We start from the raw sequence: 17,095 nt of genomic DNA, 5'->3' as shown, positions 1-17,095 counted from the left end.
GCATGAAGACCTGGTTGCTTATAACTGCATTATAAACCACTCATAATCTGCAGGTCCTAAGCCCCTGTTTGTACTTATTTCCCACTGTTCTTACTTCTTCACTCCTGTAATATTCCTTTGCTCACGTGGTCTCATCTGCCTGGAGTAATGCCTGTCTCTTCTTCTCAGACTGTAACCCAGTCCAAGCTCTGCTCGCGGCAGGATAGGCCAATGAATCTGAGAGAGGAGGTGCTGAGGCAAGGAAGATACTTTAATTGGGGAACCAGCAGACCAAGATGATGGCATGCTCAGTGTCCGACTCTTTGCGACCCCATGGAATGCAGCACACCAGGCTTCCCTGTCCATCACCAACTCCCAGAGCTTACTCAAACTCATGTCCATTGAGTCAGTGATGCCGTCCAATCATCTCATCCTCTGTCATCCCCTTCTCCTCCTGCCTTCAGTCTTTCCCAGGGTCAGCGTTTTTTCCAGTGAGTCAGTTCTTTGCATCAGGTGGCCAAAGTACTGGAGCTTCAGCTTCATCATCAGTCTTTCCAATGAATATTCAGAACTGATGGTAGGCTAGCGCCTCAAAATAACCATCTTATTGGGGGCTGGATGCCAGGTTGTTTTATAGATCAGAGAGAAGCAATGAGGAAAGTCAAAAGGCAGAATAGAAAGGGAGATGCAGTGGGGAAGTTAAGGGAAAGGGTCTTCAGTCTTGCAAAACATCTCCAAGGGAATGTCCAGCCTTCAGAAGGGGTGAGTTAATCTCTTCTATTCAAAGGTGGGCAGGGACAAGCTATCTCTCCCTGAGGTGAACAAAGGCACTTTAGTTTACAGTCAAGCAGAGGGGCAGGATCCTCCAGACAAACCATTGAGTAGTATTGTAATAGTAAAAGCAAGTCAAAGAAATAGTTTCCAACATGGAGTCAGAATTTGCTTCCCCCCTGCAACAAAACTAGTCAGTTTTTATCCATTCTTCAGCTGTTTGAGTCAACATAGACCACTTCCTTCTCTCTTCTATCAGCATGATCTTCATGTTTACTTAGGTTAGCAGCGCTTAACCCCACCTTGTTTGTTTCCCATATTTTAGTAATTTCACACTAGGAAACTGAGGATCATCTCTTAAACTTTTTTCCATTCAGGAGATTAAAAAAAAATTTTTTTTAAACTGCAGCAGCTGGTATAATTATAGACATTTAGTAAGCACCGAAAAAAAAAATCATTTATAATTGAGTGAATTTTTTTCCTAGCTAAACAAAGATCTTGAAACTCAGATCCCACAACAAAAATTTGCCTTCTTTAGGAACAGTTCAATGAGCACTTACTGTGCAGGGATTGTTATGAACACTTTACATGTGTTTACTTATTTAATCTCCACAGTTATGGGGAGGTACTCATTATCCTCATTTTATATCAGTGGATGAGACTAAGACACCACGAGGTATAATAATTTGACTAAGGCTATATAGCTAGTAAGAGATAGACCTGGAACATGAATTCAGAAAATCTAGCTCCATAGACCAAGTTCTTAACCGTTATGCCTCACTGGCTCAACAGTACAGGTTTAAAAATTATTGTTATCTGATTTCATCCTCACAACATTCCACAAGACAAATGGCCTGAACGCTTCTAAAATATCAATGTAATGAAGTCACACACAAAGGTGAAGGGATTGTTCTAAATTAAAGGACAATAAAGAGACATATCCAGAAGATAGCAAAGGACAGGGAAGCCTGCCTGGTGTGCTGCAGTCCATGGGGTTTCAAAGAGTCACACAGACTTAGTGACTGAACAACAAAATGCAAAATGTGATCCTTGAATCTGGGTCAGGAAAAAAAACTATAATGGACACTATTGGGATAATGGGGGAAAACTGAATATGGGAGATGAAATATATGAAATTAGATAACATGATTGTATCAGCAGTGAACAGGCAGGTTATTGGCATCCCCATGTTATAGGAAACAGAGGATCAGAGAGAGGTTACTCAGGTCTCATAGCTTAATAGATGACTGACCTGGACCCCGAGACATCTGTCTCGTTCAGCCTCCCAGTGCTGAAATGCTTCCTCCATTCACTGTTGGTTCTCAAAGTCCAGGATGTTCTTGATACAATTTGCTTCCCAGCAGAAAGGCCTATTACCTCCAAGCGTTTTTTTTCACCCTAGCAGCACTCTGGCTTATACAACAACCCAGGCAACAACTGTGCCTATTATATGAAAATGAGGTTGCATTTGCTTATATTCTTAAGGGTTATAGACTTTCTCTGTTTCCTTTCCCATGTTTTCCATTAATTATTTCCTGCCAGCCAGGAAATCACTGGGAATACATTTGATAGGAATATACTAGAACATCTCATATCCTCAAGTTGTACAGGTGATCATTTTCAAAAATGTTAGGATAAAGGGAAAACAGAATTGTTTACAACAATTATTATAGCCAACATTGAGGGTTTACTTAGGTGCTAGTCACTCTACTTCACTTAATCCAGTCTATGAGATAAGTACTAATATACTGCCTCTTTTACTAATAAGAAAACTAAGACTTAGAGAGGGAAGGTGTTATATATCTCAGGGTTACTGAGCTCATTAAACAGTGGAGTCAGAACTTGATTCCAGGTCTTCTGACTCCAGGGCCTGTGTTCTTGGTCATTCATTAGTCTCTGACTAAATTGCAATCCACTCTGCCTTGCTATGTTATCCTCTTTTGCTTTCATTCTCAGTCCACGAAAGAGAAATCTGTCTTCCCTCTGATTATCAATAGAATGTTAATAACCCCCATACAACATCCCTTGGGATATATCTTTAATTATGAGTGTATTTATACAAAGATCAGAGTTAAGATGGAAAAACCATTTTCTCTTTTTTGCCCACGCCATACAGCATGTGGTATCTTCGTTCCCTGACCAGGGATTGAACCTTGCCTCCTGTAGTGGAAGCAGAGTCTTAACCACTGGACCGCCAAGGAAGTCCAGTCATTTCTTTTTAAGTTTCTTTTTTTTGCCCCTATGGTCACAGGGGAATCTTTGGTAGAAAGTTCAAGTAAACCATTTTTGTGCTCTTAGGTAATAAGAATAGGGAGAAAATGCACCGTTTTCATCTAATTACAATTTAAAATTCTAAAGCACTTGAGATTTCAAATGTTAAACTTCACAGATGACTTGTCGATTGAGGAAAAGCTACTTATTTAGCTTTGAATCAAGCAGATCTCTTTAGTATTTTAAGCTGTTTCTGTTTAGTGAGATCCCAAAGGGGCCCCTCCATACAGTGAAATCTAGCTTCTCCTGGCACGAGGCCGGGAAGCTGATTCTAACAGTCATTCATCAGCACACGGAGAGCATTTTAGAACAGCAGTAGAAGGAAATCCAGAGTCGGCTGGGGCTGTGTCCTCAGAGACACTGGAGAGGGAAGAGTCTCAGAGTGTTGAGATTTGGAGAAATGGCAGGTTACGGAAAGGTGGAAGATAATGCAAAGGAAAAGAGAAGGAAGACAGGCAGAAGGACACAGCACTCAAGGAAGAGTGAAGAAAGGAGTTATGTTGTAGCAGGAGTGAGAGTCAATTAGGTTTTCAAAGAAAAAAGTTATGGATTTGATGAATTGTTAAATGCAAAATAAACAGTATAAACAGCTGGGATTGTCTTCCTTTCAGTCAGTTCAGCCGCTTAGTCGTGTCCTACTCTTTGCAACCCCATGGACTGCAGCATGCCAGGCTTTCCTGTCCTTCACCATCTCCCAGAGCTTGCTCAGACTTGCATGTCCATTAAGTTGGTGATGCTATCCAACCATCTTATCCCTGTTGTCCCCTTTCCCTGCCTTCAATCTTTCCCAGCATCAGGGTCTTTTCTAATGAGTTAGTTCTTCACATAGAATATGTAAAAACAAAAAAAGAAAAAATACAAAAAAATTAAAATTTAATAATGTAACAAATTAAAGATTGATAAATGCAAAGTAAAAGGAGGAGGAGGAAACGAAAGATCAATGTCAGCTAATATAGATAGAAGAAAGGACAGAATGTGAAAAACCAACATTTGCAACCACCAATGCAAAAAGTGATTCAGTGGATCATCAGTGGATGCTAAAACCAGTGGGTTCAAGACTGTGGGAGAATAGGATATTCCCATGATTTCAAATAATCATTCTACTTACTATTAATTTACTGACAGTTAATTACAAAGGGCAAATGTACCTTTATAAAGGAGAATAAAGTGAAGTTGCTCAGTCGTATCTGACTCTTCGTGAGCTCATGGACTGTGGCCTACCAGGCTCCTCTGTCCATGGGATTTTCCAGGCAAGAATACTGGAGTGGGTTGCCATTTCCTTCTCCAGGAAATTACAAAGGGCAAATGTACCTTTATAAAGGAGAAACCTAACAGGCACACTTTAGCATCATCAGTAATGTAACAAACTGACATCATGTCCCTTCAGCAGCATTGTAGTGGGAAGTATACAATATAACCTAGGCAATATTCTTGCTAAAAATGTTTAACCTGAATCTAATCATCAGGAAAGAATCAGACAAATCCAGATAGCGCAAGACATATGATGGTCTGTGCTCTTCAAAGTATAAATGTCATAAGAGACACAAATATGATGACCTATTCTAAATTAAAGGCAACTGAAAAGACATGACAATTAAATGTGATGTGTGAGCCTTGATTAAATTCTGGATCAGGAAAAAAAAAGGTATAATGGACATTACTGGGACAGTTGGTGAATTGGAATATAGACAGGATATTAGATAATATGATCATTTAAATTTCTTGGTGTGATAACAGTATTGTAGTTTTGTAAGGGAATATTTTAGCTCTTAGGAGACATATTTAGGGGTAAAATATGATCTCTGTAACATGATCTCTGTACTTTCAAATGATTCAGTAAATAAGTAAATGGAAAAAAATAAATAAATGGATGTATATATATAAAGCAAATATGGCAGAATAACATTAGTGAACGTATGTGAAGGATAAGTGAGTATTCATTGTACTATTCTTTCAACTTTTCTGAAGTTTTCAAGCATTTCAAAATTTTTAAAAAATAATTGTGTTTTTTTTTTGCTTTAGCAAGGAGATCAAATCAGTCAATCTTAAAGGAAATCAATCAACTCTGAATATTCATTGGAAGGACTGATGCTGAAGCTGAAGCTCCAATACTTTGGACACCTAATGCGAAAAGCTGACTCACTGGAAAAGACCCTGATGCTGGGAAAGATTGGGGGCATAAGGAGAAGGGGATGACAGAGGATGAGACGGTTGGATGACATCACTGACTCAAAGGACATGAGTTTAAGCAAGCTCCGGGAGTTGGTGATGGACAGGGAAGCCTGGTGTGCTGCAGTCCATGGGGTCACAAAGAGCTTGACACGACTTAGTGACTGAACAACAACATGTAGATTCAACCCTTTCTCAAAACAAGGTTATAGTCTCAAGGACTCTGGGATTCTATGATTTATTTTAGGACTCCATTATAACGCTGCAGAAGATTCCAAAGCACAAGTTAATGAACACCACCTAGGATGTCAAAGCATTCTGTTTAAGCAGTGGAAGAAAAACAAGTGGCACAATGCTAGATTTTGAAGGAAACCAAAACCCAAAGAAAGGTGACTTGTCTCCATTTTTGGGCATAGGGCTTGGTGATACAACTTCCTCTCTTTCACCAGGAGTCTTTTCCTTATAAAGAGCAAGTCACTCAGGTGCCTGACACCCAGGAACCAGGCTTGGGTATTGGCTAAGCCTCTGTCCATGGATTGAAGGGAAAAACAGAATAAAACAAAGTACACTAAGGGAGATAATGTACAGAGCTATACCCGCAGCTCAGTTCTTCAGGGGCTGATCGTATTCTGTCTGCAACTAATCCTGCAGTTTGAAGACAAAGATAGCAGGACTGCAGGAGCCAGGCAAGGTGGGGATGGGCCGGTATGCTTCTTAAAACTGCTTTCTGTGGTATCCAAGAGATGTTGGATGGTGTCACTGACCCAATGGACATGAGTTTGGGCAAGCTCCAGGAGATGGTGAAGGACAGGGAAGCCTGGCATGGTGCAGTCCATGGGGTCGCAAAGAGTCGGACACAACTGAGCAACTGAACTGAACTGATGGCACCAGTTGTGATCATTTATAAGCAGGGGGTGGCATAACATCTTTTAAAGATTCATAAAGCAGGTAATTTTAAGTTGTCTTCATTTAAAAATTAGTAACATTTCATAGTATGTTTCAGAGGAGCAATAATAATATAGGGAGTCATAGTGCTGAGAAGGGGTAAGAATCACTGACATTAAGATACCATAATGAAATCCTTCATTTATGCATTTATTCATTAAAAATACATTATATTATCTCTACTAAGTAGCCTGCACCACGCCAGCCATAGGGGAATAAACAAAATGTATAGTAGAGTAAATGCTTAACTGAGAAGGAAGACAGATACCATAAAACAATATGAGACCTTACATAGCTGCTCTTGGATGTGACCAAGGTAGTTGAGGATCACAGTTGGGTTCTACTGACTCAAGGCTGATCCACCTTTCTGTGCCTTTTCCCTCTTTGGGAGGTACTACTTAGAGACGTGGGACTGTGTTTAACCTGTTGTTCTGGTTTAAAATGCACCACTGCTTTCCTTTCTGAAGATGAAGCTGGGAGGGCAGCCTCAAGACTCAAGGGAAACAAGGTGATTATGAGCTCTTCCACAGAACCCTGGTGCTCAGTGGATGCCCTCTATTCAGACAACACCACACATCACCACTCCAGAAGAGCTGCGATGAATAAAGGGTCAGTGTGTTCTGTCAAACTCTATGCAGGGGAAGGCTAAGCATGTCTGATGTCCCTGGGAGAGCGGTGGCTGAGGCTAGGCTGGGAAAACAACTGCAGTAGGTATAAAAATATCCCTTTGATTTTGGTCCCTTGTGGGCTACACAAATTCCCATGTGGACCTGCTTATTTCCTTCTTACTGGAAGTGCCTGCTATTCCTGTCTTCCTGGGAGCTTGTGTTTCTTCCTCCTTTCCATTTGAATAGCCTTTGTCCTGACCTGTGGGCGTGTATGTTGTGAGGTGAGTGGCCAGGGTGTAGGAAGGTGAGGGGAGAGAAGCCCTCTTTGTGTGCCTAAAAATAAAATGTTAAAAAGGTACTGGGGAAAAAAGAAGGTGCTGAATCTGTGACCCTGCCTCACTTATGCTGCTGCTTCTCACGAGAGAGGTTTCTCCTCTCCCGTCTACCTGGCTGGCTTGAGAAGGTGGTTCTGAGAGAGTGCCAGCCTTCTTGCCAACCTTGCACAAGGAGTGGAGACACAGAGATTCTTGCGGAATGTAAGTGACTGTGACAGCACAGGGCCAGCACACAGAGGCACGTGTTCATTATGTATGGCTGGAGAAATTATCTGTCTCCAGGGGGACATGTTTCACTGTGCATTAGCTTCTCGCCGCTTCCTTCTTCCCCGTTTCTCTGCCCACTCTCTTTATCACTGTCCTTCTGAGGCTCCCTTCCCACTCCCTGACCCCCCCATTCACAGTTCGGCTCTGCCCATCAATGTCTCCATCCATCTTCTCTGCCACGTCCCCGTCTCCCTCTCCTCTTTGCTCAATCTCCCTCTTGCTGTCCAGGAGTCGCTTTTCTGTTTCTGTCTCCCATTTGTCTAGTTTTTTTCCAGCTCCCTCTCTCACATTCCATCTGTGCTTCCCTCTGTAATACCAGCTTTTTGAGTACCCTGAAGCTAGCGATAACCTTTTCTTGTTATATTAAAGTCCATCAGCAGCACTTGGTTTATTGATGGATTAGTTTTTACTTAAATTCTGCGAAGAAGGGAATTTTTATAAAGTGAGAGCAGAGAGAAAACATGAAATCAAGCAAAGGAACAACAGAAAGAAGGGGCAGCCTGAGAGGATGGGGTGGGGGGGAGGAGGGGAGGCATCAGAAGGGGTTGAACTGACATTGCCTTATTATATCCTTTTAAATAAACTGGTTTGGATCTTCATGGTTGATGACAGTTAAGTCTGGATTATAAAGGGTTAAGCACCAAGTCAAGCTTGGTGCCTAACTCAGAGGCAGAGCTTCAGGGAGAAAGGAGTTGGGTTAAATAAACCCAAGAAGCTGACGTGGGTAGAATTTCTTCTGCCTGACCCATTAACAACTGCGAATGGGACATTTTAGAAATGGTTTTTATTGAAGTGCTTCAGTGGGGCATAGCCCCGAGAAGCCAGAACTTGGCTCTGAGGCCAGGCCTGGGGTGCGCTGCAGAGATGTGGACAGTCGGCTGCTGAGGGGGTGGGGGGTGGCCTGGGTCAGGCAGGAGGTTGCCAGCAGCTGCTGATCAGGGCAGTTCTGATGAAGGTTTGCTCTCTCATCTTGCCCGCTATAATTAAAGCTTTCCCAATATGATCTGACTCCATAAAGGGAAACTAGAATTTAAAAAACAAACAAAAAAATCCCCCAAACAGCAGAGATGCTTAGTTGCAATATACATATGTTTTAAATCATAAAGCTCTTAATCCTATCTTGAGGTCACTGCTACTGGTCAGTTTCCAAGCATCTTATCTGTTAGAAGCCTGGCAGGAGGGGCTCTTAACTAAACAATTAAAACCAACAAGAATGAAACACCTAACTGTACCCACCAAATTAGACACATGCATGTAAACTGCCACTGACCCCACCATCCTCCTTCTGGGGGGAACTGCTCCCCCGGATTCCCTCCCTTTTCTCACCTGACCCTTCCATCCCACCTCGTGCTTCCCTCCCCTGACAGACCACGTAGAACTCATGGACCAGAATAAATCAGTTGTTTTATTTCCCCTCAAAGGATGTAACTTTCCACTCCCCAAATGACTCTGACAGTTTTCTCATTTGCTAGCTGAGGAGGATATCAAGAGACACCGACCTTCTGGTTTTGCCTAAAGAGGGAACACTCAGTAACTATTATGCTTCAGTCCCTGATTTGCTTTAACTATGCCCTTCTTCCCTCCCTGCCCTGTCCTTGCTTACCTTCTCACCATCCCTCTTGAACATTCTACTCACCCAACAGGGCACGGCTGCTTCCTGCCGCCCTCCCTTGCCTGGTATGGTGATGCTATAAGCCACATCTGTCTTCAACCCCACAGCACTCCCTGCCAGCAAAAGAAAGTGTGGGGCCTCTGAGTGTTTTGCTCCCTATTTAATCAGATTAGTCCCATCACCTACCCTGAGGAGTCAGATTTTGGTGTTACTGAGCTATCTGTGGAAGGAGGAGAAATTGTCAGACATCACTTAAAAAGCCCTGGCCCTTGGATGCCTGGGAACTGCCGGGAGAAATTAATCTTCCCGCTATTTAAGGCAATTTCTTTTCCATCACCCTTTGTCAAGAGGATTGCACTGGGAAATGAATCTGATGGGAGTCCCTGAACTGGTACACTTCACTCAACAGCATCTCTCAGATGCTATGCAGCATCCATCATCCCCATGCAAACAGACTCACAGCACCACAAAGCCAGCTCCCTACCAGTCATAGCAGCAAGAAACTGCCAACATCGAATGGGTGTCACTGGGTCTAGAGACTTGCAGCTTTCCTCTACCTCTGCTCTGCTCTTTCCAGAAAACCTACCATAAGTGGATCTCTTCCATTAAGCTACTCTTTTATCCAAAATCCAGGAAGGCAGAGAAACAAGGGTATGCAAGAATACAGGACTCTAGGATGTTTCTTGCCTCAACAGGACTCTTCCAGTGCAGAATATGTGTTAAATTGAACAGCTAGACCACTGCAAGTCAGGTGTGGGATAGCAACAGGACAAGGGCAGCCCTACTTCAAGACTCTTCTCTCCAGACTCAATTTTCTTTCATGGGCTGAGCCGAGGGACTCATGCTCTCTGGGGTCAGGGTAGATTTCCAATCTTCAACTCTTTTCACCTTCCAGGTTACTTCCCAGGGCAGGTATTTTCAAATTATGCTCCTTAGGTTATCAAGGGGCTTTCTTTGTGGCTCAGCTCGTGAAGAATCTGTCCCAAATGTGGGAGACCTGGGTTCGATCCCTGGGTTGGGAAGATCCCCTGGAGAAGGGAAAGGCTACCCACTCCAGTATTCTGGCCTGGAGAATTCCATGGACAGTCTATGGAGTCGTGGAGTCAGACACAACTGAGCAACTTTCACTAGGGTACCAAGAAGTACCAGGGAGTATGTGTGCGTGGGGGAAGCAGGGTGTGAGAAGTGGCTGGAGGGGAAAGCTCAATGGTTGAAGCGCTGGACCCTTCAACTCTACTTCAATCTCACTTGATTTCGTTCAGGGGCTGGGATTTCTCCTGAGTTCATTTTAAAAAGAGTTCTAATTTTGTAAAAGGCCTGCAAAGCACTGTCCTAAGAGAGAGGAAGACAGCTGTGCCTAGGCCTCTGGACTGTGGCGCAGAGGGAGCTGTGGTGTGGCTCCCTGCCACATTTGATGCCCTGCCCAGGCTGTAGAGCAGGTCTTGGTCCACACTGGCAGCTCCCGGCTCCAGGGGCTCTGGAGACACTTTTCAGCAAAATGAATCTCCTCAGGCACGAGAGCCATTTGTTTTCCAAACTCCCTTCTCTGGTCTCACTAATTCCCAATTTCCCCGCATTTGACAAATGCAATTAACAAGCCTCGATCAGTTCCTGTCCGACAGCCCTCATCAATCAATAGGGAGACTTCAGAGACTGCGTGGGGCTGAGCAGGAGGGAAGTGCAAGGAGGGAAGGTGGCTGCAGTGCGGGAGAGAACAGGCTTCATAGCTCGCTTATCTCTGAGTGACCCCTCCCAGCCCCTTGGCCTCAGAAGAGGACACTCCACGGCCACCCTCACCAACCACTTTCTTCCTTCTTGCCAACTCACATGAAGCAGTGTTTATGCCCTCCGCATTATCTAAAGGTTTCTCCCATCAACCTCCTGCATCTCTCCTGTCTTCTCCTTAACAGAAGGCCTTGCCATCTGCTGCCACCATAGCCTGGGAAGCCCCTCAGTGCTAGGGGTGACAAATCTGCCATCTCTCTGCTCTCAGCAGGGACTCTTCCGCAGCAACAGGCTCCAGGAACAATTTTGTGCTGTTTCCTGCCCAGGACGCTAGAAGTCCACAATCATTTCCCTCTGTCTCCTACAAACACACACCGCAGGGCCAGAAGGACAGGCATCACCAGGCTCGTGGTCACTATGCTTTCACACACACCTCTCTGTCCTCTCTGTTCCCAGGGTCAAAGCCTTCCTTTCCCAACTGGCTTACCCTCCTCACCTCTCTGCTCTGCATGTGGCATCAGCCTCCCTCCCCCCAGCACAGGGGGAGAGCTTTTTCCTGTGCATCTTTCCACCTCATCAACTTTTCATCTCTCTGCAAACGGAATCAAGACGTCTCTCCCTCCTCCCTGCCGCTCTCTCTTTCTCCTTTGTTATTAGCTTCATGAGTGGGGATGTTAATGTATTCACTAGACAATGTCTTCACACCGCTGTTTCCTGTAATTACAGTCCCTTCCCTCCCACTGTCCCAGCCCATTTGACTGTAAAGTGCTTGGAGGAGGGACAGTGTGGAGAAAAGACGCAAAACAGGCTGAGGTCGAGTAGTGTCATGTTAACATTCAAGAAAGTAAAACCAATAATTACCTCTGCAGTAGCTCATTAACAGCTGGTAACACATGGAGGTCAATGCACCAGAGATTAAAGAAAATGTGATTGATACAATTGGGGATCCCCTCCACTAGAGGATGGGGAACTGTACCCTATTACCAACAGTCACCCCCAAGAAATGCAAGCAGCCACATCCATCCTCCTTCAGCGGGTAGATCCACTATACTTGTCATGTAGATCAGCGACATTGTCACTGGAGACCCGGATCCAGCCATCCTCCCTGACATGGTAGAGGTTGACTGAACCTCCTGAGTAGGCATCTCTGTAGGTGGCTTGGTAGATGGCTCGACGGGCCAGATCATAGGCCTCCTCCACCTCCAGGTCATAGGAGTAACCCCGATCCATGACCCCATAAGCATATACAGAGCCAGAACCTACAGAGAAGGTGGCCCCCGAAATCCGGTTTCCTTCACTGTCCACGTAGTAGAGGCCTGAAAAGAGAGATGAGGTTAGTAAGAAAACAATGATCACCTCTTCTGACATCTAATTCATCTTTAAAGGCAACAGTTCTCCTTTCCTCTTGAAACCCAGGGAGACCAACAGAAATTCAAGAAAATAGCAGTGCTATAAAATTACAAAGAAAAAAAAAGTGAAGAAATAAAATTAAATATGAATACTTCAGGATTCTACACATTCCACTCCATCTCACCTAACATTACAGTTACTGCCTTGTCTGTCTTCTTTGTACAACCAAAAAACTAGTATAATTCAAATGACTTTGGTTTCAAGCACAGAACTTCAGGCACTGTGGGAGATAATGTCTGAGACAATCCTAACCCTCAAGAGTTCAGGCTATTTGGGAATATTATCTGGACAAGTATGCTATCTCTTCTATCACAGAGTAAGAGAATAAAGTCTAGAATTCTAAGTCATATTGTAAAGAACCTGCACTGTCCAACATGGTAGCCATCAGCCACATGTGACTCAACACTTGAAGCTAGTACCTTCCACATATGCTGGAGTGATAGTCTTTTGGATCTATCAGGTTAAATAAAATATATTATTAAAATTACTTTTCCTTTTCAATTTTAAAAACATGGCTACAACATTTAAGATTACATGTATGGCTCACATTATATTTCTATTGGACAGTGCTGGTATAGACTAAACAGTTGGCCAGGCCAACCGCCTTTTTTTTTTAATTAAAAAAAATTTATCTTCTTTCTTTTTTCTCGCCACATCGTGCAGCTTGCGAGATCTTAGCTCCCCAAACCCAGGCCCTCTCAGCAGTGAAAGTGCACAATCCTAACCACTGGACCATGAGGGAATTCCCCCAACTGCCTATTTTTATAGTTTTTTTTTGGATCACACCCACAACCTTTTGTGTATAGATTGTCTAGGACTGCTGTTATGCTAAAACCAAGCTATGTAGTTGAGACAAAGATTACAGAGCCGGCAAACCTAGAATATTTACTTACATTTGGTCCTTTATGGAAAAGTTAGCCAACCGCTAGTATAACAAAAAATTAGACACAGATTTAATAAAATTTTTATCACTTCCATCTGCCCCTGGACCTCTCCAGCTGGATGCCTTTGTCACCAAATTCATATTTAAATTTTCTGTCCTCACACACCAAAAACTCATCACTCTTCTGCCCTACCAATCCATTTCCTTCTGTATTTTCAAATTCTGTCAATGCATCACTAATATTTTTCCTATTTCAGTGGGTCTCAACACTAACTATGCACCAGCATCATCTAAGGAAGTTTTTTTTTGGCCAGGGCATGTAGCTCCCAGGACCTTAGTTCTCCAACCAGGGACTGAACCTGGGCCCCTGGCAGTGAAAGTGCCAATTCCTAACCACTGAACCGCCAGGGAATTCCAGGTATTTTTAAAAAGATGCCAAGGACTTAACCCAGGTATTCTTTTTTAATTGGTCTGGGTGGGGGACAAGCACAGAGCTAGATTCTGACGTTCTTCAGGTGTTCACGATACAAGCCAGGTTGAAAAGAATGGCACTTATCAGTTTCCAGGTTCCGATGGTTCTAACATGGAGCCCCTCCTCAGGCCCACTGCCACTACCTTGCCAAGCCAGTGCACCATCTGGTTCCAATTTCCCTTTCTGGCTCTCTAGCTCACTACTCTGCTTCACACATTTTTTTAGCTCCAATTAAACGAGACTTCCAGTTACTCCCTGCAAGACCTCATGCTTCTTCCCCCTCGTTTGTTCGTATGTTTCTTTTTTCACATCCAGGAAAATGACACCTACCTATGAAGCCCTCCCCAGTTTCTCCCATCAGAAGCAATTCTTCCCACCTCCTTAAATTCTTTCAGCATTTTACTGGTTCTCTTTAAAGTGGTATTCATCTCATTCAGCCTCACATGAAGTAATCTGGGATCCTTTCTCAGTCTGCTTGAGGCCAGGGGCTGACTCATCCTGAACAGGACAACTTGTCAGGAAGGCTTCTCTGAGATAGTACAATTTAGGTTAAGCTCTGGCTTCCTGGGTTTTCCTTGCTAGCCAGTTTTTGTACTCTTTTATACTGTTATCCACCACCTGGGACCAATCCAATAGCTAACGGTTCAAAACATTTCCAAAATGCCTCCCTAGACTGCACAAGAGGTATGGAACTGTTCTTTCACACTTTTCAAATTTCACACAAATCAAAATAAATGTTTCAATTTCCAAAGTAACAAAGGGAGCTCCTCTCTCACAGGCACTTTTAAGTCTCTCCTCATCCATCCTCTATTGAGGGGTGAACTAATATTCTCCAAAGCAAATGAAAAAGTGGTGGGTATTCCACAGTCGATCAATAGAGGAAAACTAGGCATTTAGAAAGGTAAATGAGGGAATTCCCTGGCCGTCCAATGGCTAGGCCTCTGCACTTTCACTGCAGAGGGCACAGGTTCAATTCTTGGTCAGGGAACTAAGAACCCACAAGCCACAAGGTTAAAAAAAAACAAAGAAAGAAAGCAGGTAAATGAATGAAGCAAAAACAACAGGAGGAGAGATTAATTATTTTCAAGCACCAAAGGGGAAAATCACACAAAATGTGACTAGCCGTATTCCAGCTTGACTAAAGGGACATTCAAAATTGGCTGAAGAGAAACTGCTATCAGATACAAGTCTGAATTTCCTGGCAAGGATTTTATATACTAGGAAAAAAAACAGGTTAAGGAATTCTTTTCAGAGACAACAGGACTGAAGTGATTATATCAAACAAGAAAAAGAGATGGGCCCAAAGGGCCCCTTCTAGGCCAAAGACTCTACAGGAAAAAAGGGAAAAGAAATGACTAATGTTTGAGTAGTTACTTGGTTTCGTTGTCCAATAAGGTAGCCACCAGCCACATGTGGCTGCTGAGCTCTTGAAATGACGTTGACACACGCCAAAATGATATTTTAGTTATTATGGATTAAGACCATTGTTAAAATTAATTTCACCCATTTCTTCTCACTTTTAAAATATATCCATTAGGAAAAAGTAAAATTACATGTTACATGTGTAGCTCACATTTAATTTTTTAATTTATTTTTTAATATCTAGCTCACATTATTTCTATCAGATGGCACTGATTAGAGTTTTTATGTCTATTACCCAATTCTTTTTTTTTTTATTACCCAATTCTTAAATACAACTCTTTGCACATCTTATCATTTTACAGGAGAGACTAGGAGAAACAGTTTATGGGCCAGACACTGCATATTTGACATGTATTGCCTCATGGAACCTATATAAGATGATGAAACAGGCTGAGAAAATAAACCACCTGCCCTAAGTCACATGGATGATCAATGACACAGCTAATCTACCTCTGTGCCCTTTCCTACACTACATCTCTTCTTTGAACAAAGAGAAGGAAGGACAGAGAACTAATCAACACATCCTTAGCACTGACATATGCTCTTTCATTCACCTGTTTATGCAACCCTTCCTCTCTGTAATGGCAGCCCAAGAATCACACGGTTGCAGCTTAACTTACCAGGGCCTCTCTTATCCCAGCCACAGATCATGGTGCCCATGGACAGCCCCATGCCTTTATACTGATACACCATGTTGGCAAGCAGCTTGGAGGCAGCTGCAACGGAGATGCGTTCCTTGTTCCGAAGCTCATAGATTCTACATTGCCGAGCCAATAGCCGCTCCCAGAAGCTGCAATCCGCTGCACCCCCAGCCATGGTGCCCAGCAGGTAGGGATTGATCTCTATCACCTTCTTTACTGTCTGGGAGGCGATGTAGGCACCGGCTGTGGCCCGGGAATCTGCTGCAACAATGACTCCGTGGCGAAACTGTTAAGATCAGAGAAAACACAAGCCAGGAGCCACATCAGACCACAAAAACATCACCTTGACATTTCTTTATGCATCGATACAACCCCTGAACATCTCTGTCGCTGCTGTTTTATACTTCACAACATACTTTCCCACTTATATGTCACTGGAGCTTCACATCAATAGCTTGAGGTGAGATTACCTTCACTTACTGGCTAAGGAAACAGGCTCAATGAGATCGAATTACTTACCCAAGATCACAGAGCCAGTTATTACAAAGCTAGGCCAGGAATCCCAATTGTCTGGCTCCTATTAGAGTGTTTCCTCCCAGCAACTTTCCTCCTCATAACGTTTCAGTTACCCTGACCTATCCGGGCCACTCAGTTTCCAAAGACTTTGGGGTCGCCTGGGAATCAATCCAAACGGCCTCGAAATCCTTTTCCCACTCACCCACCTTTCCCCAGCCCCACCGCCACCCCGCTCCCGCCAGAGCGAGAACCGAGGCCTCCCGGGCCAATGAGACAGCGAAACTGCCGGGGTCGGGGCTCGAGGCCCAAGCCTCCGCCTGGGCTTCGCGGCCGCGGCCAAGGCGGGTTCCGGACCGGCTGGGAGGCCGGGAAGGGCGCGGGCAAGCGGGATTCAACCCGGCGCGGCGGCTGTGTCTGCACCTTGAAGGCCAGGGTGGTGGTTCCATGAAGCATTTCAATTCTCGGCTCCTCTGGGACACCCCAGCTGGGCGCGGCCAGGCTCAGCCCATCGCTGGGACTGCCTGGACCCAGGTCCAGCAGATCCGCACGACCCCCGAGTCCAAAAAACCCGCGCTGGTTCACCGGTAGCGGCCTCTCCAACACGCTGGCCAGCGCCATGTCTAGTAAGGGCAGAGGGAACTGACTGCCAGAACGCCTAGCAAAGAGCGGCCGGGCAACGCCTCGCCGTCACAGCTTCACTCCCTATTAAATCTATCCCAGGGAGGAGCCATTTTAAGTCCTGGCAACCACGCCTCCAAACACAAGCGCCAGATGCGAGTAATTATTTTCACCAAGGAGGAAAAAAATAAATGGCTTCACTCCCCTTAAATTATAAAGGGGTGTGGCTGACATCTTGACTTTGGCCACGTAACCAACACGGGATTAGATTAACGTCAAATTCATAGGAAGCAAACGCAAACGTCAGGTTGAGGGAGGGAAGTGGGGCCGGCCATCTTTGAGAAGGGCGTGACTGGATGAAACTGTTCTAAACCGGTAGCGGTAAATCTGCCCCGCCCAGCCCGGTGTCTTAGCAACAATTAACATCAATACCTTTTCAGCGGTCTGTTAA

General features: G+C 44.2%; 1 protein-coding gene across 1 annotated transcript; it reads right to left on the bottom strand.

Moving 5' to 3' along the window:
* Positions 1-11,491: 11,491 nt before the first annotated feature.
* PSMB5 (proteasome 20S subunit beta 5) lies at positions 11,492-16,998 on the bottom strand. Its single transcript, XM_043471183.1, has 3 exons — positions 16,447-16,998; positions 15,490-15,796; positions 11,492-11,998 (listed from the first exon to the last, which is right to left on the bottom strand). Exons 1-3 carry the CDS (start codon positions 16,642-16,644, stop codon positions 11,712-11,714), a joined length of 792 nt encoding a protein of 263 aa, XP_043327118.1. The 5' UTR covers positions 16,645-16,998; the 3' UTR covers positions 11,492-11,711.
* Positions 16,999-17,095: the final 97 nt, after the last annotated feature.

The sequence above is a fragment of the Cervus canadensis genome, chromosome 6 (assembly GCF_019320065.1).
Source record: "Cervus canadensis isolate Bull #8, Minnesota chromosome 6, ASM1932006v1, whole genome shotgun sequence".
Taxonomy (NCBI): domain Eukaryota; kingdom Metazoa; phylum Chordata; class Mammalia; order Artiodactyla; family Cervidae; genus Cervus; species Cervus canadensis.
The sequence above is the reverse complement of the archived record's forward strand: the minus strand, read 5'-3'. Positions and strand labels throughout refer to the sequence as shown.

Bases quoted from the DNA above. Each gene is read 5' to 3' on its own strand.
- PSMB5 (XM_043471183.1), bottom strand. From the start codon at position 16,644: ATGGCGCTGGCCAGCGTGTTGGAGAGGCCGCTACCGGTGAACCAGCGC. The intron at 15,797-16,446 runs GTGCAGACACAG...TGATCTTAACAG, and splicing joins CCACCACCCTGGCCTTCAAG to TTTCGCCACGGAGTCATTGT. The intron at 11,999-15,489 runs GTAAGTTAAGCT...CTCTCTTTTCAG, and splicing joins CTGGGATAAGAGAGGCCCTG to GCCTCTACTACGTGGACAGT.